General features: G+C 47.7%; 4 protein-coding genes across 29 annotated transcripts; 2 read left to right on the top strand and 2 right to left on the bottom strand.

The window, feature by feature from the left end:
• Positions 1-1,282: 1,282 nt before the first annotated feature.
• Positions 1,283-13,786, top strand: LOC1276740 (uncharacterized). 24 transcript variants are annotated; one of them, XM_061649595.1, is made up of 6 exons: positions 1,283-1,754; positions 2,728-2,790; positions 6,911-7,232; positions 9,101-9,635; positions 9,713-10,037; positions 10,907-13,786. In XM_061649595.1, exons 3-6 carry the CDS (start codon positions 6,926-6,928, stop codon positions 12,131-12,133), a joined length of 2,394 nt encoding a protein of 797 aa, XP_061505579.1. In that variant the 5' UTR covers positions 1,283-1,754; positions 2,728-2,790; positions 6,911-6,925; the 3' UTR covers positions 12,134-13,786. The 24 variants fall into 24 exon arrangements, with proteins under 24 accessions (XP_061505579.1, XP_061505580.1, XP_001688779.1 ...); XM_061649606.1 differs by having other exon boundaries at positions 1,293-1,754; positions 9,353-9,635; XM_061649588.1 differs by having other exon boundaries at positions 1,293-1,754; positions 2,728-3,154.
• A 34-nt stretch (positions 13,787-13,820) lies between these two features.
• LOC1276739 (uncharacterized) lies at positions 13,821-19,223 on the bottom strand. Of its 3 annotated transcripts, none has more exons than XM_061649581.1 (8): positions 18,630-19,205; positions 17,512-17,609; positions 17,172-17,392; positions 16,325-17,098; positions 15,905-16,258; positions 15,382-15,843; positions 14,649-15,303; positions 13,821-14,589 (listed from the first exon to the last, which is right to left on the bottom strand). In XM_061649581.1, the coding sequence occupies exons 1-8, from the start codon at positions 18,840-18,842 to the stop codon at positions 13,935-13,937; spliced, it is 3,432 nt and encodes a 1,143-aa protein (XP_061505565.1). In that variant the 5' UTR covers positions 18,843-19,205; the 3' UTR covers positions 13,821-13,934. The 3 variants fall into 3 exon arrangements, with proteins under 3 accessions (XP_061505565.1, XP_316117.4, XP_061505567.1); XM_316117.4 differs by having other exon boundaries at positions 15,382-15,825; positions 18,630-19,203; XM_061649583.1 differs by lacking the exon at positions 13,821-14,589 and having other exon boundaries at positions 14,850-15,317; positions 18,630-19,223.
• Positions 19,224-19,614: 391 nt separating this feature from the next.
• Positions 19,615-21,356, bottom strand: LOC1276738 (DNA primase small subunit). Its single transcript, XM_316116.5, has 3 exons — positions 21,102-21,356; positions 20,009-20,966; positions 19,615-19,921 (listed from the first exon to the last, which is right to left on the bottom strand). Exons 1-3 carry the CDS (start codon positions 21,235-21,237, stop codon positions 19,726-19,728), a joined length of 1,290 nt encoding a protein of 429 aa, XP_316116.4. The 5' UTR covers positions 21,238-21,356; the 3' UTR covers positions 19,615-19,725.
• A 254-nt stretch (positions 21,357-21,610) lies between these two features.
• Positions 21,611-23,546, top strand: LOC1276737 (bladder cancer-associated protein). The gene has a single exon (XM_061649608.1). The coding sequence runs from the start codon at positions 22,077-22,079 to the stop codon at positions 22,314-22,316; it is 240 nt and encodes a 79-aa protein (XP_061505592.1). The 5' UTR covers positions 21,611-22,076; the 3' UTR covers positions 22,317-23,546.
• The last annotated feature ends 13 nt before the right edge of the window (positions 23,547-23,559 follow it).

Below are 23,559 nucleotides of genomic sequence, written 5' to 3'. Positions count from 1 at the left end.
GCATATAGTAAAGATTTGTCATCTATAAGCCAACAGAGCAATCAAATCAAATCAAATCAATTAATCACTTGAGCGAATTAATTGATAGTACTTATGCCCTTACTTATCTAGCACAAAACCCGCTTTGCAGCCTTGGGATGTTGAAGAAGTGTTCACTCACGATCTTGTGTCTAGCAGAACTTCGTGCGACAATCGCAGAAGTTTTTGTGACAAAAACGTGTGTACTGCCCGATTTTAATACACTCACGGCATCTTAACACCTCGATTTAAGTTTACCACGTCCTCTCCGTCCTTGTGGACGGTCTAAAAGGCCTTGACGGACTGGGTTTTCCGGATCTACTCCTGCTCATCTCGCTGGAGTCTGTCAGTTAGTACACCGATAAGCTCATCCAGCTCGTCGTTTTAGCTTCTCCTCTATTGTCCTTTCACACCTACTGGGACCACAATTCTGCTGAGCATCTTCTTCTCAAACGCGTCTAAGATGCTTTCCTCAGATTTTAGAGACCATTCAGACAGAGTTCATTAATTCTCAATGGCGTATAAGACTCCTAGTACCACAACGATAGGATATAGTACTAGGTTCAACCTTCTCAACAGGTTCTTTGAAATGACCTGCATCCTCAAACTATAGAATGACTGGTCGATAGCTTTCCTGCGTACAATTCAGATTCCCTGGCGAGCGTATGTGAATTGACCTGAGATAGGTGAAATCTTTGACGGCTTAATCTATACGTACATCCGCAATTGATAGTAATCTATTACCCCTATGCGTCTATTTGCCTTAAGCATACTTTTAACTAACTAATCAACTAATCACAATTGAAGATGAAAGTGAAGTCCTTATCTTTTAATTGTAATTCTCAGTTAATTCTCTGGGGAAAGAGTTACTTTACAAAACTCTGGTTAATATTGTTGAATAATTTGATGACACAATACTAATGCTAACTTCATAGAACAGTTGATGCGTCGATCTTGAAAAAAACATATTTGGTTGAAAATACTCTTGGATAGTGCCGGCGGATTATCAAAATTAATTCTAACTCTAACAAAATAACACAGTCTATGGTAAGGTAACTGAAAGCGACGCGCACGGTTGACTTTAGCTTTCGTTTTGCCGACCACTGATCTAAACGATAAACAATACATTCAACCACACACACGCACACAGTTCCTTTCGTTTGCCAACTTCTAAAATGAACTAATTTCCCAGAACGTTCACAATTCCTTCCAAAACAGCCACATCGCCTTCCTTCTCTAGCACGTGGCAAACACAGAGCACTCGCCGCTGATGCATCCTACTGCGCAGAAGCCCATCCAGAGCGAGCGTGTATATGTGTAACTGGACTGGCTGCGAAAAACAAACTACCAACGTATCCTCAGTATCAGTATTCCTCGGACGGTCGCCAAGTTGCCAAGCTCTGTGCGTGCACTGCGTCTGCAAAAGCGGGCCCGTCCCCTGGTGTGCGTGTGTCCCTCCTTCGCTCCAGGATGTGCAAGGAAGTGAAGGCTCCTATCGCTGTCGTCGTCCCAGTGCTGTGCTAAATGCGTGTAGCGCATAAAAACATCTAAACGAAACGTCACGGTCCCGTCAATCCGAAGGTGGCGATGGCAATCCTTTAAAAAAGCTACCCACAACCTTTGCTCCTTGATTGGCTGCTAGCTGGTACCGATGGTCCGGATGGTTCTTCGGGCTGCCGGAGCTACTTCCTGCGCTGCGTCCTCTGTGAGCGTACTGTGAAAGCTGCGTACTGTAGGTAGGTAGAAGATGCGTCGAACGGGCAGGGAGGGAGCAAGAGAGCAAGGGGTTTATGCTGCGTTTGTCCTCTGCCGACCATCGACAGTGGACGGAAGTAAAGTGTGATTCTTTAAGCAATTATGCTGAGTTGATGTAACAAAACGCCAATGCAAAGAAGAAGAAGAAGATAGTGTAGTTTGTGTTACAATGTGTTATCAACGCGACGGCAATACTGTTCTAAACAGTGTTTCGTACACTCTCCCTTTACTCCCTTTACCGTAATATTTCCTGGTTTTTTTATTTACTTTATGTTATGCTGCCATCCCTTCCCCAAAATCCCTCAAAAATAACGCGCAAAAAACCCCCCTCACAGCTGCGTACGGGCGACAAGCAGTGGAGGGAGCGAAGCCGACTGTGCAAATATAGCGCGAGATCTCGTCGCCTAAGCAGCATCCATGCTCAATAGCGCGGCTCAGTTCATTACAGGCATTGCTTCGCGTAGGCTTGTGCGAATTCTGTTGGGGCCCGCTGCCGCACAGACGCTCGATGTTTTTGCTGTGACGCGCGCGCTGTGATGATACATGTGTGTGTGTGTGAGAGTGTGTGTTTGATGCTGCAGCTCTCGCGTTCTAGGTGAGGTGCGAAGCTGTTCGTGTTCTCGGCTTGCGTAAAGGTATTTTCCGCAGCATCCAGTGCAGTAAATGATGCTCCACATGTTTGACGCGTGACAACCAGCTGTTGTTCGTTAAACCATTTTCCCACTCATTCCCTCCGAGAAAACAGATGGGGTAACGGAAGGCGGTGAAAAATTGGCGACACTAACGATTGCCTTGTAGCACTCGCAGCAGTGCTCACAGATTGTGCCGTGCCGTGAGTGATTTATTTATAAAATTAAAATTTGCGTCCGTGAAGTTAATTCCTTGCTCACACTCTGTCCACTTTTTTCCCAGTACTTGTGTAAGCGATTTGCGATTTTTCCCATGCAATTGTAGACGAATACGATTCACCCGATCAACGTCAACAAGAGAGCGTGCTGCTGTGACGCTTCTCCGTTGGTGCGTATGGTTCAACGCGCAGCGAGATGTGCTGTGGCATCTCTGTTGGGTTGGCGTATGTCGAGATAACGTCCTGCGAGAGTCTGTAATGAGCGTTTAATCACGAAAGACGTCTCGTGTGTGTGTGTGCCCTCAGTGCCGAGATAGCACGACCGACGGAACAAGTCAGTGGCAGGAAGACGCAGTTTGTTATGGTTTGGTGACCCAGGATATAGCGTGACCCGGGCGTATTTAGTGTCCCTTTCAGTAAATTGTCCTTTGTGAGCTGTTCGTGTAGTATCAATCAGTGTGTCCGGTGTGTAGACAGATTTAATGTCATGTGGGGTAGGTTGGGAGGCAACTGTCCGTGGCAAAATGTGAAAAGGTCAGTATAACAAACGGTTTGTCGGCAGTCTCGACCACCTTAATGGCCCGTGTTCATTAAAAATGCATACAATGTCGGTTGTTCTCACCCACCGACAGAGTGTTAAGCACGAGTTCAGGTTCTCCAATCGTTATCGGTGTTTAGGAATTAAGGCTCGTGTCGGGTATCATAAACGGATCTGCCGACTACTTTCATCGGATAAACATTGGAAGATTATCACGCTTTTATTCGATCATATCGAATTTGTGTCATCAAGTGTCATGGAAAAAGTTATCATCCGGCATTAGACGTTATAATGGACGCGATAAGAGAGAGGCCAATCGTAGACATGTCCTACAAAGCGTGTTGGCCTAAAACCAGTAATCCAACACACCACATGCTGAGTAAACAATCATTAACATACCCGTGTGAATGATGGGTTCGTTTTTTAGGTGGTTTGTCAAAGTTGAGTGAGTAACGTATATAGCGTTGTCATGACAAAACCTGACCATATACAGAGAATGGCTTACGTGTGAACTCTCCACAGGGTTTGTATAGGAACAGAACAAACAATAGTCGCGTCTGTTAGCAGAAAGAGCAGAATTAGCTGTAATGGATGAATATCTCTGATCATTACAATTGCTTGAATGATCTCCGTCTGCAAAGAAAAAAATAAGAATAATTAAAATAATGGGATTCAGAAATAATCACCCAGGCCTGACAAATGCTTGCCAAACCACCCAATGGTTTTGCAATTAAAAACTCATAACCGAAATGTGACCGAATGATTGACGTTTTCGGTTGGCAGCGGTATTTAACATGCATCTGGGGATTTTAAATTACCCAAGTGATCATACAGCTCGATACGGTGATTATATTAAGCAGAGCCCTTGACTAAACGCAGATTTTTGTAGTGTTATAATAGATTTAGTATTACACCCTCGTGTGATGCAGCTGAACTCCGCTGCATAGTGGAAGGTTGTGTCAGAGGTGTGTTTTGAACCAATGTGTAGAATCACAAACTAGCTTATCAGACATAGCAACTGCTTGCGAACGCCACTCTTCATGCTCGAGTGCACTTCAGTAAGTAATGGCTTATCCCAGCCCTTTCTGGTATAAATACTATCATTCATTCAATCAAAACGGTGACTAAGTCTAGACAGTCTATCTACTGTTCGGTGACGATCTGACGAAAGCCGTTCGTGCTTGATCATTCGCTGTACTGTTCTAGTGACGTGCTACTGGCAGATATCCTCGACTGATGTTCAGTCTGATCTCAGCTAAAATCGTATGTAGTCACATTTTCGTTAGTGATTTTCTGTATGGCCTTAAAGTGAGCGATTCGAGTTACGCTGATATCTTCGCTTTAACCAAGCCAATCACAATTTGTTTTATAGAAGATACACAAATATAAAGCAATCTTCTTAAAGGAATAATGTCCCATCATCATCATCCTTAATAGCTCAATAGAGCACCGGAGACACATCATTGAGTTGCTTCGCTGTATTGCCTCCGTAAGGCATAAAATCCCCACCAGGATAGCTCAATAATAAGGACACGAACACGAGTGCTTTAGCATGCACTATCGGTGACGTCAGCCGCTGCCGGTATTAGTCATCCGGCGTTGTTAATCAAACAGTGTCGTCTACCAATACCCACAGACACACACACACACAAGGACACACTAAAACTGCTTATTCCTTCCATTGCATCGTTCGACGTTGGTTCGATTTTCGTCAGCCAGCCTTCCCGCTAAACTTGTTGGTGTTGAATGGGCCGGCAATTACTCAACCTATCGGTGGAAAGAGAACCTGTCCACAAGCAAGAGAGAAAGTGGAGGAAGATAGAGAGGCGCTTTAGTGAACGTTGTAAAGGGTTCCCGTAATAGGGCACGGAATTATTGATGCATTGTGCCACGTCGTTAGTTGGGTTTTGAATAGATTTTCCGGCCCTGGCAGGAGGAGGAAGGATACTAAAGGACCTGCAGGCTGCTTGGTAAGCAAGTTCACGGTGTCACCCAGCTCCTGCCGACCCATGGTTGATCCCAGCCATACACCGGTCGTTGGCTTTCGTGGCTTTTATGCTGTCCCGCTTTCGGCATGGCACGGGGCTATAGTGTTGTGCAGTTGCACTTTCCATGAAGTTTGCTCTGCGGAAGAAAAGTGATACGAGCACCACTGGGGAGGGAAGGCAGAAGGATTATTATAAAGCCCTGATCCCCATCACACAAGCAGCCGGGGTAGCCAAAATGGGATGAATTATTAACGAGCTTAAAGTTGGTCCCACAAGACAGTCGTTCGATTGAATTCTGTCCCGGCAAGGGTGTGGGAACTGAGTGAGTCTGTTTAGTTTGGCAAGCTTTGTTGGCGGTGATTAAATTCTTAATAATGTTTTGATTAAATATTAAAGGCAGGCACGGTGCTTGGAATAGCAAAGCGAAAAATAGCAACAATTCTCAACGCAAGTGTGCACTTTGCGCTCGATTCAGACGCACCAACTCATCCACCCGCCCTGCTGGGAAGCTGGGAAAATAAGTTGCATTGTGCCCTAAACGGTTGCCAAGTAGAGCGCATACAGCAGAGGGGCGTAAAAATAGATGCAGCTGCATTCGCCACTCACGGAAGCGACATAGAACAGCGGCCAGTCTATTCAAGGGCTGAACAGATCAGGAAGGTTTAGAATGTTTCGTCTTAAATTACGCCCAGTCGGCGTGTCGTGTTGACGATCGTGATCATATCTTGGTGCTTGATCGCGCGCGCGCCCGCGCGTCTCCCGGACCAAATCAGACCACTGGAATACGCTTGATTGCATCTCCGTGCCACAATTCCGGTCAGTAGTGGCAATAAAAACAGGCAAGGCTGTCTATTGTGCAACGAATGGAATTTTATCGTATCATCAAACACTTGGACTTGGCGAGATCCAGCGGTAGTAATTATCGAGATTCTCACCAACATGAGGAATTGTTTACAATGTTCGCCAATCTCCACTACCGGCGGAGGAAGTTGGGGCAAACGTGTTTTAATGACCACAACCTTTGTGACCTCCCGAAACCGGATAAATTCGCAATGTAGCGAACTAAACACTATGTTAGGGAGAGAGACCTTGATGGTGTCAAAAAAAAAAAAGGCAAACGATCACTCACCGTTGGGGATTGTCTAGATTCTTGTGATATTTTGCCAAGATTCGCACACGTTCATCAACCGGAGGGCATTGGTGATTGGTGGCCTTGAGGGTCGTCGTGTGAATATCTGGCCAACAAAAAATCCCCCAATCATGACATCAGACATAAGACATGCGCTCCTTTTGCCACATGCCCTGATGTTTGAATCGTGTTAATCGTTCCGAAGACTTATCGTTGGTCGGAAAGACCGTTAAAAAAAACATTTCCGACCAATCTCAAGAGCTCCCAATACAAGAGGGGCACTCTAATCTCCGGCTCCGAGCGAATGGGAAACTAACGAAGTGAAGCATTTGAAATGATTATTTGTTATATTTTTTGTGATAGGGCAATCGTTCTGTAGCTTTTTATGTTATTTCTGTCTCAAATGACTTATGATGAGTGTACCAAAAAAATCGGGAACCCCTCGATTAAATTTGATTTCCAGGGGTCAGTTTAATTAAATGCTTGAATACCGACAAGATGAACGAGCGAGCTGATGTGACATCATCACTGTGTTGTTGCCCCCCCCCTTAGAAGGGATAGAGATTCCATGTTGCTACTAGGATGAGTAATTCAGTGTTTGCGGTGTGATCCATTCCACTTCCTCTCCTTTCCAGCAATGAGCATCCGCTATGAAACCATCGGTGTTACAGACACTGCTCGAGCCGGCGACCACCGCACTGGCGGTGCTCAGTAGAAAGCAACAGCATCATCACAGACCATCGCCAACCTGCACCAACAATCGGCGCGATGCTGGCGGCGGTGGCCGAGTGGCCGGCGGGCTGCTGCACCCGGTGGATCGGTGCGGCCGGGCGCCAGTACTCGCCATCGGGTTGCTGTTTTGCGTCACCGTGTACCTGTACTTCATGACTGGGACCGATGTGACCCAGATGATCGTGACCATACCGGCGGACGATGCGGACCTACCCGGACCAAAAGGTAAGAATCTTGGGGGGGTGAAAAAAGGGAGGAGGGGGAGTAAAGAGATAGCAGGGGACACACGATCAATCGGTTCGGTTGTTTGTGTGGTGGTGCAGTGTGTGATAGGTGTGCATGGTTGCCTGTTTTGCATGGTTTTATTTATGAGTGTGTGTGTGTGTTCGTTTTTGTTTGTTTTGGGTTGTGATTGATAAGACAGTTACAGTCTTTCCCCGAGTTACGCGACACTCGAGTTACGCTAATTCGAGTTACGCGAATTTTTATTTTTGACAGTTCAGATGTCAAATCAGTACAATTTTCTCCATCAATTGTCAAATGAAAAATAATTACCGATAAATAACCAAATTTTCTACACCAATTGCATCAAATAAGTATTAAATTACATAAATTAACTAAATTCAATCAAAAATTATGATAAATAAAGTATATTTTTGCTGTAACATGTGATATTCGACTTACGCGAAAATCCGAGTTACGCGAATGTCTCCGGAACGCATTATTCGCGTAACTCGGGGAAAGACTGTAAATGAAATTAATTTGAAAAATGCTTATCAACACTCGTACTGTAGCTTTAAAACATTAATTTATAATTATTCCTTAGCAGTGTTTGTATGAGTATATGTAGTAGTGATTGGATTATCATTTCGGTTTACGATGTTGTGTTTGTTCTCAAGTTATCTGGGTGATTTAAAATCGTGTTACGACCAATTGGAATAGATTTGTTCCATACAGAAACAAAAATATATAAAAAATATAAAATTAATTTTGTATAAAATTAAATCCAACAAAGCATTAAATTGTATTCTGTTTACTTCAATAAATAAATAAATAAAAAGGCTTCAGTTTGAGTAGTAGAGATCTGTATGCTTAAGTCTGCTGTTTTGATATTACAACACTCATCCATACACACATACACACCTTTTATTAGAATTGTTTTCAGTTCCCCTTTTCTTCTGATAGCTAGTTTCTCTATCTTTTTAATTAATTGAGCAAACACTCAACCTGCACTTGATCCACCCAACCCTCCCCCTTAGTGCACACAGACACACACGCTGCCTTCTTCCACGATGTCGAAAGCTAGTCCCCACAGCGGCAACGCGCAAAGAGCTCGATTGGTTGTTTAATTCTGTCTTTTTTATCTCCCATTTTTATTCTTCTTCCCCCCCCCCCCCATCTCTCTTCGCTCTTGGTTTTGTTTGCAAAATTGTTCTTCACCATCCCCTTCACCTTCCCCGTTTCTTGTCGGTACAATATCACGGACACATATTATTATGGTGCAATCAAAACCAAATTATGCAATTTTCAAAACGCCCCGTACTGCTCCCTTTTTCTATCGCTCTCCTTCTCTCTCTCTCTCTCTATCTCTTTACGTATATACGACACCTTGAATTTTTCTGTGTATGTTGTGTGTATTTTTTTGGTGTAAAATGTATAATTTTGTATCGGTGCAAACACACACACATACATACATTCTCACCAACACAAAACTTCTTGTATCTTTTTTGCACATTTCAAATATAACACCGTTCCCCCTCGCCGTGAGAATTGCCTTTTTAATGTAAAAACATTAACATTGCACGCCAAAACTCACACGTTTTCGTTGATGTATGTTAAACCAACAAATACTGTAATCAAAAATAATTTCTTAAAAACACCAAAAACAACACCCCCTGGGGCCTTTTTTTGTTTTGTGTGCGTTTGTTTTTTCGTTTAAAAATTGGCAAATGTGTTTGTTTCGTTAAAACAAAACCCATTAAAAAAAATCCCTAACCGTTTAACGTGCACTAAACCGTAACACGTAACTCCCTGCCACTACCACCCCCCCCTCCCTCCCTTGCCCTTCGTAACGATGTTGAACGTTGAAAAAGATCAAATTGCAACAAAATGCACCAATAACAACGAGCCTGATGCTGCTGCACTCGCGAGCGCAGACGAACTGCAACTCACCTTCAATCGAATTGTTCCGATCGTTCCCCAAACCAATGCCTCCACTACTACCACCATCATCACCACTACCGCCACCACCACCAACACCACTACCACCAACAACATTGTCCCTGCGATCAACAACAACACCATCACCTCCACCGGTGCGATACCGACCGATCCGTACGCTCCAGTGCCGAAGGGCTTTATCGTGTGGGGACCGGGCTGCCAGATCATGGACCTGAACCCGGTAGCTAAGGACGTGATGCGGCTGTTCAGCAAGGAGCGGTTCGTGCCGTGCAGCCCGAAGCAACCGCTCACGTCGATCGAGCAGCACTTTGACAACGACACGGTGCTGGTGCGGTACCACCGGGACCAGCTGGACGCGTTCATGCCGCACTACATGCGGTACGTCCGGTGCTGCTACCAGAGCATCGAGCGGGCCGGCACGAAGGATAAGGCTGATAAGAATTTCTGGTAAGGAATGGGTAAGATTTAAGGGTGCTTGCCTTGCTAAGCTAATAATTTCTTGCTTCTCCAACATGTTTTCGTAGGGTGGGAGAGTGTGTCCCGTTTAACGAATCGTTCCTATTGCCACCGTCGGTACGGAACGGTGTGCTGGTACGCTGCAAGGCTGGTGTGTCCGAGTCGAGCAAGTCGAAGAAGGCGATCTACACCAACGTGCACGCACTGATCCGGCCGCAGCCGAGCGTGCGCGAGCGTATGGACAAGTTCCGGGGGCGGACGGAGAAGCGACCGCTCAGCGTGCTGATGATCGGCATCGACAGCATATCGCGGCTCAATCTCATCCGTGCGATGCCCCACACGGCCCAGCATCTGTACGATACGGGCTGGTTTGAGCTGAAGGGATACAATAAGGTACGGTGAGGTCTATGATAGGGATGGGTAAAGTAGACAAAAACTCTGGAGTCGACTGCGATCCGACTCCGATAGTTTTGGAATCAACTCCGAAATCGGCCAGAGTCGGAGTCGTCCGGAGTCGGCCTCCGAAACATAGGACTGTACTCGAACAACTCCAGATAACTCCAGACGATTCCGGAATCCGACTCTGAACTACTCCGGATTACTCCGGACTGCTCCGGACGACTCCGGACGGAGCTCTCCATACGACTCCGGACGTCTCCCTACAACTTGGTCGTCTCCGACTCCAAACGACTCTGGGCAACTTCGGATAACTCTGGATGACTCAGGACGACTTCGAACGACTCCGAACAACTCCTGACGACCCTGAATGACTCCGAGCCAGACGACTATGACTTCGAATGACTTCGGATGACTTCGGACAACTCCGGACGGCTCCAAATGACTCCGAACGACTCCGGGTGGAGCTCTCCATATGTCTCCGGACGACTCCGAACGTCTCCCTACAACTCGGTCGTCTCCGACTCTAAACGACTCTGGGCAACTCCGGATGTCTCTGGATGACTCAGGACGTCTTCGGACGACTCAGACTTGATGACTCCGACCCAGACGACTATGACTTCGAATGACTTCGGATGACTCCGGACAACTCCGGACGGCTCCGGATGACTCCGAACGACTCCGGACGACTCAGATCTAGATGACTACGACTCCGAACGACTTCGATTCCAAGCAGAACTAGTGGTTCCCATATTGCCGGAGTCCAAACCAAACTAACAATAGTTTGTGCGCTGTAGAGATCGCATCAATAGTCTAGAAGAACATTACGATCCCTGACTGACCGAACTCTTTTGTTTTTGCTTCAGATTGACGACAACACCTACCCGAACCTGATGGCGATCCTGACCGGGTACAACAACTCGCTCGCCTACTCGATCTGCAACCCGAAGAAGGTCGGCCAGCTCGAGGAGTGCCCGTTCATGTGGAAGTACTTCGCGGACAGTGGGTACGCGACGGCCTACGCCGAGGACGAGGCCGGCATCAACACGTTCAACTACCACAAGTACGGGTTTGTGGCGCAACCGACCGACCACTACTTCCGCCCGGTAGCGCTCGCGGCCGAGAAGAACCTCTCGAAGAAGATGAAAAACTCGCTCACCTTCTGTCTCGGGTATCAGAACTACGCCGACCACATCTACCAGTACGCGCTGGACTTTGCGTCGCAGTACCGGACCGAACCGTACTTTGGGCTGTTCTGGACGAACACGTTCAGCCACAACGACATTAGCGATCCGTCCTCGATGGATCTGCGCATGAAGTACTACCTGGAGGAGCTGGACGAGCGGGGCATTCTGAACAGCAGCATGGTGGTGTTTTTCAGCGATCACGGGCTACGGTTCGGCCCCGTTCGTATGCTGCTGACGGGGTGGCTCGAGGAACGGCTGCCGTTTAACTTTATCTGGCTGCCGGAATGGTTCCGCGAGGAGCATCCCGAAATAGTGCAAGCGCTCAAGATCAATCGCAATCGGCTAACGAACCCGTACGATTTGCACGCCACACTGAAGCACGTGCTGGAGCTGTCCGGGCGGATCGACAATCTGCCCGGTCCGCTCAGCTGCCCCAACTGCCAGAGCATCTTCGCGGAGGTACCGTGGAATCGGTCCTGCGAGGAGACGGCCATCGAATCGCACTGGTGCACCTGCGCCAACTTCCAGCCGATCGATAAGCGTTCGCCCATGGTGCAGCGGGCGATCGCGTTCGTGATTGATTATGTGAATCGCGATCTGGAGGAGCATCGTAACAGCACGACGGTGAACTATGCGTGCGCTAAGCTAGCGGTTGGGTCGATCACGCTCGCTAAGATGGCACATGAACCGAAGGGCCGGCTGCCGTACCGGGACTATTTGTTGATCTTTGACGGTAAGCCGGGCGGTGGGAAGTTTGAGTCGACGGTGCGACACTATCAGGAGCGGGACGCGTTCGAAATCACTGGGTCGATCAGTCGGCTGAACGAGTACGCCAGCCAGAGCGAGTGTATGCATATAGACTACCTGCGCAAGTACTGCTACTGCCAGCGAACGAAGCTGTTCTGAGTGAGGTCTGCGGACGTTTGGTGCTTTTGAAGCTGGGGCGATCTCGGGAAGTTAAAATGACAGTAAAGATAGACAAGGTGCTTGCCGGGCAACCCATATTTGGGAAAAAGGGGTTTTTTTTTGTAGTAACATAGATATTAGTAATTTTTATCGCGGCCTAAACTAGCTGGAATATGCCATCCTACTGGGGGCATTTCCTTTTTTCAAACGGCTTATAAAGCTCTTCTCCTAAACCATTCCAATTCATTTTAGATATGGACCTATCCTGTGCTTTATTTTGTGAAATTTAATTATTTGTGTTCAAATCTTCTAGCTTACTCCTATTTCGGGGGATGAAGAGTCTCATTGAACTCATCGCTTGAACTCTCTAGACATTATCGTTAGCAGAACTACTGTAAAGAAAACGAACCTAGAATCTAACGAACTTCACCATCACAGCAAAAAAAAAGATGAATCAGACGTTCCTTTTAGATCAGGACAAGCTGATCTACTAAAGCTGTTGTAAAACTGTGCCAAGATGGGTGATTGGGAAATGGGCAAAAGGAGAACTTTAGTGAAGCAATGTGTAGGGTTTAGGCAAATGTAGCATCGTGATCGAGATAGAGAGTGTAACAGTAGCAAAGCAGAAAAATAGTGAATAATCAAAATACAGGCAACAAGTGTAAAGCACTATTGCAAACGAATTGAATTCGTAGTGAGGTAGCGCGGTGTAGTGATCGGATTGGAGTTACAGTGGAGTCGCTGTGTCTCTCCAACATTGGTAGATTACAAGAAACCCAAGCGACAAACGCGCGCTAGTGAGCAGCATCGATTATATTCCGACACCTTCATTGTTACTATGAGAAGAGAAAGAGAGCAATCTTTCTTTTTTTTTATTTACTAAACGATCAAAAGCATGATCGTGAGCATCAGTAAACTTGATTTTTGCGTGGACCAACAGCATGCTAGTAGCGCACGAATGGGGGCTGTAATGTTGGGGAAGGGTAGCAACGAACGTGAACTTGCATCGAAAGAAAGGAATGCGGGAGTCTATTTATACTCACCTGTGGGGTAGATATCATAAGGCTTGGCCCCATCATAATGTTGTGAACTAGAAGTTAAAGAACCTTTTAGGAATTTGAGGGCAAAATTTATACATTCATTGCATTGAGATAGTTGATTAAGACAAGCGCGCGGGACCGTTCAGATACGCTTTCAGCCGTTGAATCAATAGTGACTAAGAGACGGACAGAGACCAGGAATCGCACAAGACAACAGAAGAACTACCGCAGACGGGACACGCATACACAAACCTAATGAGAAAGAGTGCTAGTGATTACCTTTAGAAGAAGAAGAAAAACCGATAGAGAACCCGTAAGATTCGGAACATTAATGTCGACTCCTGCCTTTCGAAGGGCATGAGACCATGTTTTGTAAATAATTTAAAACAAAAATCCGATAAAATAATCCAATCCTCCCCTCCCTCTCCATACCGTGATTAGAAACAAATATACAACGTTAGACGCAAATCAAACAAAACGCAAAAGGGGGAGCAACACGCAGATCAGATGAAATACACTATTTTACTTTTTGTTATTTACGAAGTAGTGGAATTATTAAGTGCAGAACAGCGAGTTAAAATAAATGGATTTAGAAGAATCAAGTGCGAACAAACGAGGATCGTGTGCGCGTTTTAGTTGCTCCGAAATTCACTGTTTTGCTGCGTTAAGAGTGTAGCATTTATTTTATTTTTCCCATTTTTAGATACTTCAATACGAGGAATGGCACAGGGAATGAGAAGGAATGAGACCGGTGCGCCCCCTTAAACCTCATGCCGTCGATCGTTGTTGGTCGTTCCGAAGTTTGCGTTGAAGTACGCATCGAACCGGGACACGGCACTGCACGAGCTGCGCGCACTGCGTCGATCATTGCCGAAGCTTCCGCCGGCAAACGCCCCATCGTCCAGCTGGTCCACCGAGAAGGTGCGCGTCGTCAGCAGCATCCCCACCGAGGACGTAGTGCGCGTGATGTTACCCTGCGAGGGGAATTTCGCGACACAGCTGCACAACTTGCCGAAACTGGTGGCTGATGATGCGCCCGCCGGATCAAGAGCCTCCGTACCGTGGTGATTGGTCGATAACGTCTGCAGGTAGTCGACGGTGACGATACGCCCGTTACAGTGTGCGCAGTACACGGAGCTCGGTGGTGGAGCAGGAGGACCTCCAGGAGTGGAGAGTTGAACGCCATCCGCCGTGTGCTGCTGATGCTGATCGCGACAGACTGGACAGTAGTGGCGGATCATGTCGTAGCTGGACGAGATGGGAGCAGACTGACTGGTGGTAATACTTGGTGGTTGACTCGACGGAGGACTGCTGGAATCACAAAGGCAAGAGCTTTGCACGAAGGAAGCAGATGTGGTCAGCTGTGATTGGGTGGTTCTGTTGGAGTCGATCGTTTCCTGGCTGCTTCCGGTGGATCTGAAACGCCGTAGGCATTAAATTCTGCTCTATCGAGACACGATCGAAGTACAACTTACATTCCATGGCCGCTGGAGGCCCCATTTCCGTACCCAAACAGGTACGCGTCAATTTCCTGCATCTGATTGAAGTCAAGTGAGTTGAAACTGTTCTGCACTGCAGATGCGGAGGGCGCAGGATTGGGCTGTACCAACCTAGGCTCGTCTAAACTGCCCCCAAACATTTGCCAGGGACGATCGGGTTGCGCGGAACCATTCCAGATGGGAGTGGGTAGGATGGGACGATTACAAGGCTCGATATTACTGCTCGGTGACATACTATTACTAGCAGACGTAGTAGTAGTAGCAGCAGCAGTAGTGGAAGTAACACCGGTACTACTTCGATCAATATTTGCTAGATCACAATTGATTGCAAAGGGCATTGCCATCGGGACAGTGGAGCTGGTACTGGAAGGAAGCGAATGGGTCAATGAGTCTGCACTGGAAGAGCCCGTAATAGCAGGCAGATAGTTTATTCCGATCGCGACCGGAACAGCGTCTTCCTGATGGCTGCCCGATACGCTGCCGCCGTTCGTAGCGCAGCTGCTGGCCGCTGGCGGGGCGCCACTATGGAGCGCAAAAAACCGGGCATTGCTCTGGTCGTACGTTGGTGGCGGGCTGGACGTGGATTGGCTGACAACGCTCTGGATCGGGCCCGCAGTCGACGCTGGAGTTTCTGTAAGCGCCATTCTAAACGTCAAAGCTTACACTTGAAGGACGTTCCGAGTGCGTCGGCCTGCGCCGCTCTACTTACCCAGTATGCGCGAGCTGATCAAGAAGTCACCGCCCTCGTCCAGGGTGCTCCAGTTCGCTAGCCGCAGATCGTAATCCTCTCCATCCAGGTCCGCATCGGAGTAGCGATCGTAGGCGTCACTGTCCGGCTGTGGTGATGTCGGTCCTTGCTCTCGTCCTCCAGCAACGACCATGCCCATTGAATACCCACTCGAGGAAGGTAGACTGTCCGATTCCGGGGGCAGCTGTACCTCCAGGATGGGATTGTGTACCTCGGACGTGTTGCTCTGGCGGCGCGATCGTCTCATCCGGCTGCGACGCCCTGAGGCGGACGATGAGGAACGTCGTCGGCGCTTCCGCTTCATCTCCTCGTCCATGCCGACCTTGATGATTTCGTCGTAGTCGGGCGGCGCTTCGTAGACCGGCGGGTCGTCCATCTCTTCCGCGCCGTGCGTGTTGTTGCTGTCTACATGAATAACGCTCACTATGGATGGATTCTTCATGCTGTACTGCGGCCGGGGCAGAGATGGGCGCGGGTCACTTACCTAACAGCTCGCTGATCGTTTGCAGCTGGCTCTGGAGTTCCCGCTGCTGGCGGGCCCGATTGCCCGTACGATACAGCAGCACGATGAGGGCTGAGATGAGCATGATCAGCCCGAGACTGCTCGCGATGAAGATGATCGTGGCGGTACGCAGATCCGGATAGCGATCCATCTTCGGGAAGTAGTAGTTGGGCGTGTGGGCGTACCAGCGACGATCCATCGGACCACTGGACCACTCCTGGACGCAGCTCTCCGGCTCGTCACTGTTGTCGCCGCAGTGGTCGAACCCGTCGCAGTGCAGCTGTATCGGAATGCACTTTCGATTCTGGCACAGAAATTCGGTTCCCATGTAGCAATCTGGACCGATAAGATGCAATCAAATGTCAAATATATGCGAAGAAAGCATACGATCAGACCACTTACCCAAATAGCTGAACCCCGAATAGACTAGCGCCAATCGTGACAGATGTCCAAAGGAGGCTCTAAGATGCACATAGAACCCGGACGTGAGCGGCACGACGAGATCCTTCCGCACCAGTGCACTGTCCGCCTTCGTCACACTGAGCACCGTCCCGTCCGACGTCGTACCCTGTATGATGGTCAGCATCGAATGTGGGCCGAGCTTCTCGAACGTGTCCACCTTCAGCGAAAGATGCGTCTTCAGGTGGGCGTACGTGTTCGGTGGCTTGATCAACCAAACACAATCATAGATCCGGCTCTCATTAGCATTGTTCAGCATCTTCATCATCGTAATAGCGCCGCCAATGTTTTCCACCACTCCGCCGCAGTTCGTGTTCGGGTGTAGGGCCTCTTCTGATGCGCTGGTAGCGTGCAGGAAGGACACCAGCGCCCTGTATCCCAGCGCAGAGCCACCGTTCGCATAGAACCGTATGATCATGGACGGGCCTGTGCTCTGGAAGACGGGCGGACGAAAGATTGATCCCGATACCGCCCCCAACCGCTGCCCATTCCAGTCGTAAAACTCCATCGTGGACGTTTTGGCTAGCTGAAAGTCGCTGAAGATCACATTGATCCGGCACGCTTCGACATTGCAGCTGAGCACGTACTCTTTGCCGAAGTCGCGCGGATAGTACGACGGGAAGTACGGTGTGGTAATGATCCGATGATGCAGATAGTTGTTAATGCTGGTGATGTTTTGGGCCGGTCCAGGATTCGCTTGTATCGTTTCCCGATTTCCTGCGGAAAAGATTAAAGGAATGCTTTAGGACCCTCTCTCCGGGAACTTCGTCCAACGCGTCCGGCTGCTTACGTTCCGCAACGTATTCCAGCGTGAAGGCATGGCTGTGGTTGCTCCAGTAGACGAACTTGATCAGCACGGAGCGGGTCTGCGTTTGGTAGACCACGTCGTGGCCACAGTTTCGCCGACCGGTGTATTCCGTCGAATCGAACGGTGGCTCAGTGAACTCGAGATAATCGCACCGACACGGTGGCTCATTATGCACCGAACATTTGGCTGGGAAGTTCGAGTAGCTTTCCGACGAGGTGGCAACAATCGATAGGGATTAAAATTATTATCCAACACCCCCTTGAATGGTTGATCCGTTTTGGCCAAGCGCCAAGCGGGCAAGTGTTGATTGTTGGGTGCTTACCTTAATGAGATTTTAAAATTGCACGACGGACAGGTTACCAGCTCGAGCGTACAGACGTTCGGGACGAACGTTTGGTTGACGAGTGCGGTTCGAGGGATCTGGAAGGTTGGAGGAAAAATGATGTAGTCATAACGAATTAGGGATAGGTAAATTCTTTTTTCCGTTATTTAGTTAAATTTTATCACTCTAATGATTCAATTTAGACTTTAAGTGAAATAGAATTAGACAAGATGTACGTCCAACTGTACTGTAAAAACAACTGAATATCACAGGTTTTGTAAGAAATCTTCGACTTCTCTATAAAGCTTTTAAGAAAGTTAGGTGTTTAGGGGATCTTTGTACAAGCCAGTCACATCCTCATATATATTTATATCCGTATCCCGGATTTTCTACGACTGTTTCTCTCTTTGCCAAGCCAAATCAGGTCCGTCTCTATTGATATCAAAGAATTTGGGCTTTGGCCCCATTTAAGAAGAGGTTGGTGCACTCGATCTGTACAAGATTTGAACGCAGGACAAGCATGACATGAAGCCTTGGTGTTAGCTGCTGGACTAAAGAACCAGTTCCACAACGTCCAGTTATTGCTGTATTTTATTTCTCGCTAGCAATATTGATACAGAGCCGCTATACTCTAATCTAAAGAAAGTTATATGTTTCTTGTTTTGCACTTCACTTCCACCATCCGTTTAGGTAACTGTCATTCATCCGTTGAAAGCAACACACGCGCGTCAGGTAACAACAGTCCTTGGTGCGTCTTAGTACGTCTAAGCCAGCTTATAGGCCTTGAACTTTGATATGCAGCCATTGTCCATTAGGTCACCGTACATGACTCACTCATAATCTAGTATCAACTAAAGACACTAATTGCGGAAAACTCGTTCCAATACTTTCATTCCCACATGCATTCACAGTCCATTAGAGGTTGAATTTTGAAACCAATTGAAAAACAGTACGTTCGTCATGGATACGTCATCGATCACTCCACGTTTCCGTTTGATTTCTGGCGCTACAACATTCGCCGCGTTTGACGCGTTATAATTGGCACGGTAATCCAATTAACGGCCTTAAATGACTCACAGAAATCGATTGCATTGCACCACCACCGCGAGGACACTTACGTAAGGCACGGACACATTGGTCGCCTGCAGTTGGCCACGATCGCCCAGCTCGAAGTACACCCGGTGGCCATTGTACACGCCGCAGATCTCATTGCTCCGGAACACTTTCGGCAAACATTGAACCGGCGAGAGGCACAGGCACAGCGCTAGCAGTGCGATAGCGAACGGAACTGAGCAAGGATTGCGTTTAGCCAACCGGCCACTATAAAGCATACTCGAACTCGCGATAATCCTGATTTTGGGTTCTGGTTCTATTATCCAAAAAGGATTCAGATTCCACTTTTCAACCACGGACACGTTTCACGTTTTTAGCGCGGTATTGCAATAGGTTGTGAAAAACGGGAACCAAATTGCTTTGCTAAGAGTCACTTCCGCAGAGCTGTGGTAGGTGCGTGTTCGTTCCGTTTGAAAGTCGCGTTGATACTGATTTCCTACGGCCCTCTTGGGATAACGACAACGGCTTTCCGGAAGCCATACGACGGCCACAGTGGAAGGAAGATGGGCTCAACAAGGGACACTCTTGGGTACGCGGTTGTTATATCGTTCAGCGCGGGAATAGGGCGACAACAAAGCACACACACACAAAAGCCATGTTACGTTGTGTTTACGAAAGTGTCCAACGCCGCAACGCAATGGCTAATAGCGTGTTGCTTCGCCTGTGTTCTTAGCGTCTTTCCGTATGGTGCGCATTTGTTACATCCGTTCTACGTTATGAACGGGTAGAATGGGGATTTACTATTTAAACCAACAGCACAACAGCAAGTACCCGGCCTAAGCTTACGACAGTGGCCAGTGGATTTATAGTTGTTTGCCTAGAAACAGAACAGTACAAAGGGACAAAGCATAGTTCCATAAAAGGAAATCCATTCATTTTCCCTCCTCGAACTCGTTCAATCGTCTGTGTATGTCTGTTGTTAGGGGGCAATTGGGGCAACAATTTACATAACTTCGGACGAATACAAAAAAATAGCTATTTGCACACTCATTACGACATACGCCGGGCAATGAACAGGGTGTGCGTGTGCTCACCTTATCCGCCCTGGGCCGGCATTTATTTAAGCCACGCAGCGACGAAATGTAACACCCGAGACCGTACTTAGAACTCCATCTTCATGTCGCTCAGTGCCGCCGCCTTGCCTTTGAACGTTTGCTCGAGCTTGCGGAGAAACTCCTCGAATATGACCGTTCCCTTGAACATGCTCGTTTTCTTGTAGTCCTTAATCTTCGACCTGTTCTCCTCGCCCTCCACCGTGTTCTTTTCGTCGAATGCGTTCACTTCCTTCAGGAGATCGCTGTAATGACCAAAAAAAAAAGGTGTTACACATTACGCGTGTACGCATAATCCTGCGCATAATTCGCAAACTTGTGCAATAGCTTACATTATCGTTGGCACATCGGTCGGATCAAACTTGGAGGCAATGTTCGGGTTGAAGGGTATGCACACCTTGCCCGTCTTCGGATGCACGCAGAAGGGCGACTTCAGCAGATGGTTAAAGCCCTTCGTGACGTTAATGTCGAGCCGCGGGTAGGTGAACGCAAGCGTTACTTCCTCCACGATGAACTTGAACCGCCGGTACCTGTTGCTGTTGCCGGACATGCGTAGTTCGTCAAAGTACGCCACGAACTCCTTCCACACGCCCTTCGAATCGTTCGCCACCGCTTTGAAGCGCTTTTCCAGCTCCGCCCGCACAGATGCATCCTGCACGAGCGCCAGCAGCTTCCGCACGCCCTCCGGCTTGCCGAACATGTTCTGATCCACCAGGCAGATCTCTTCGAACAGTGGCGCAACGATGCGGTAGGCGCGCCGCACGCTGTGGTGCATCTCGTCGTGTATGATGACGCGCGAAGCCGTTCCCTCGCCGCCCGATATCAGCAGGTTCAGGTACATGGCGATGGCGGACCGGGCGGCCGTATCCAGATGGCGGGCCGCCTTATCCGATACCCAGCAATGGATGCCACGCCGACCGCTGAACACCCACAGCAGATGCTCGAAGCCAAAGTCTTCGCGCAGCGCCTCGTCCAGCACGCGGCACGCAATCGACATAAACTTCCAGCACAGCTGGCACACGTTTGCCTCGTTGCAGCACGTGCGAATGTCGTCGTAGTCGGTCATGTCGATATCGAACACCAGCTCGCGCTGGACCGGCTGGATGGCGGTGCTGCCCCGGTGATCCTTCGGCCGGATGTTGTACACCGCACCGATATCGATCTTGAACGGCGCTTTCGAGCATATTTCCCGCTCCAGTTCCTGCTGCGTCTCGAACGATTGGTAGCGTATGTAGATGTCGTCCTGCAGGGTGAAGGAAAATTCTCGGTTCGAAAACACGGACGATTCGGCTAGGGTTGACGCACGGGAACGTATGAAGTGGGTGGAAGAAAGGAAAAATAGTAGTAACGAATTAATGAATGAAACGGTAGCGCCGGGAACGCAACAGTTTCTCTGGGGAACAATAATAAGCTGGAAGCACTTACAGCGTCCGTACGACATCCACCGGTAAAACTGCTTGTGGGGGAACAATCGTTTGTAGTAGAGTGGCAACAGGTCCTGCAGTATGTTGGGATCGAACGTTGCTTTTGGTTTCACGGTAGAATCTTCCAGTTCAGGCATTTTTACAACTATTTAATAGAAGCAACTTGGAATTGTTTGGACGCACTGCGTTTTATGGGAATGCAAACGACCGATCGAATAAAATGCGCGCCAAACTCACGTAAACAAATAAACAAACGTTCCCGTTGACAGTTGTCATTTTACAGCGGTGTCAAATACAGCGGTACTTGTTTGCGGTACGCTCTGGTAAATTTGTTTATTATTTATTCTAATTATCGTGGGGTTATTTCGAATCGAAATCGAATTCCTGTGTTATTTCATAAAAGAAGAAAAATGCAAATTTTTGTAAATCAATTTTGTTGGAATGTTGTGAAAACATGCATTGGAGGCAAGCCTTCGCAATAGCCAAGGTAAATAGAGGCCCATTTGAAACGTCACCAAGCTGGGCTCACCTGGCGTATACGTATGTTGCACAGGTGTCACAAATTCTTCTAAAAAAAGAGAAAAGCACAAGAGAAAAAGTGTAAATACGGACGTTTTCTTCCGAAAAAAAGAGTATCACCAAGTGTGTTGCAATCAAGATTCAATGCTAAAACTGTCCCCGGGTAGGCGTGGAATCGGGCCACGTCGGAGATAAGCCGTGGAGAAGTAGTAGCACATTATTCTGCGGGCGATAAGAAAGCAGACCACAACATCTATACGCATACATTGCACGGGTCAGGAGGCAGAAGGGTGACGAAAGCAGACGACAGTGAAAGCATCCGCCCGCCTTGGTGTCACTGGCATCGAGAGACGGAAAGGCAAGCAAACACCAACACCACCACTCATCACCGCTGTCGTCGTGTGGCAAAACTGTCCCGGACGGGGTGTGATCCGCCGACGGCGGGACGTCCGGCACCATGTACTGCCTGCAGTGTCTCATCCCGGTGCTGCTGATTCCCAAGCCGACGAACCCGGCCCTGATGCAGACGCATGTGATGTTTATCGTGCTCTATCTGATCGGCTTCTTTCTCGAGCGCAAACCGTGCACCATCTGCAGCCTGGTGTTTCTGATGGCCGTGTTCCTGATCTGCAACAGTGGCGTCGGCAACTGCCTGTTCTGGGGCAACTGCGAGGGCCACACGTGCGACAACGGCTAATCGAACCGGACGCGGACAGGTCGAAGACGCGTGAGCTGATGCGCTGGTAGGGCAGTGGTTGTTACTTCCTTGTTTACTGCTCCTTGATTTTAAACACTTTCTATCCTGATTTATTTCTCCATTTCCACCGTTTTCTATCCAAAAATGGCCAAAGATTTAGACAAATGCGTGTTAATTGTGAGGGTGAGATGAAAGCGAAGCCAGACAGAAACCTTCGATTAATTGCGCCAGCACCATGTTTAGGTAAAATAATTCTGTTTTTTTTTTTCGTTTTAGAAGTTGAGTTTGGAATTGTTTAGAAACAAAAAATTTGCCTTACGATTGGATGTAGGTTTCGTTGTTTCACTCGTGTCGGGTTTATAGGTAGGTTGTTTGTTTTTTGTTTGTTTCGAGAACACAAAGACTGCAGGACGCAGATCAATCTTAAACGCAAAGGCGGTTGTGCTGTAAACGAGAGATATGATAAACTAGCTTGAAGCGTGCGTGCAGACGAGCGCAGCATAAACATAAACATTAAAAAAAAAAAAAAACATTAGTCGTAGCTTGCCCGATGTGATTGATACTGGAGAAGGTGTGCGCGAAGGTGGGCATGTGTCCAAAGGAATTAGGAAGCAGCAAAAGCTTAGAGAAACATACAGGATACAGCCACAGAAACAGAAAACTTTACTAGCTTAAAGTAGTGACACGTTTTTTGGAACAGTAATCGATACGGCGTGTAGTACGCATTCAGGATTAATGGTTGTTTGTTAACGATATTTATATATTGGCAGTTCTAAATTGAAAATTGATAAAAACGTCCCCCCTATCACTGTCCTGGTCGAAGCAGCTGGTCATTAAGGAATGAGTGCTTCTGTCCCAAGAAGTGCCCAAAAAATTATTCCCTCAAAAATGCGCATCATTACTCCCGAGGGTGTCACTAGTGTGGTTTCGTGAGGGAATTTAAGCTATACTTCTCCTTCAAAATATCAAAAAACAAACCACCCACAGTGGATTAAAGGAAAAAGGCGCAACAAAGACGCTACAAAAGCAGCAATACTCACGCGAACTCAGCTCGCGCAGCGTGTTTGCGAGGGGTGCGATTCGGATAACGATAACTTGTACATAGTTATGAACATACATGTAGTATTTATTTTTTTAAAATTACAATCCTTAATGTCCTTAGGTTAGCGTGTTGAAAATCAATTAAAACAGCAGCTGTACACACCATTAAATAAAATCAACTCAAAATAATTTCAAATTGTAA

This window comes from Anopheles gambiae, chromosome 2 (assembly GCF_943734735.2).
Source record: "Anopheles gambiae chromosome 2, idAnoGambNW_F1_1, whole genome shotgun sequence".
Taxonomy (NCBI): domain Eukaryota; kingdom Metazoa; phylum Arthropoda; class Insecta; order Diptera; family Culicidae; genus Anopheles; species Anopheles gambiae.
Note: the sequence above shows the minus strand (reverse complement) of the source record. Positions and strands in the feature narration are given on the sequence as shown.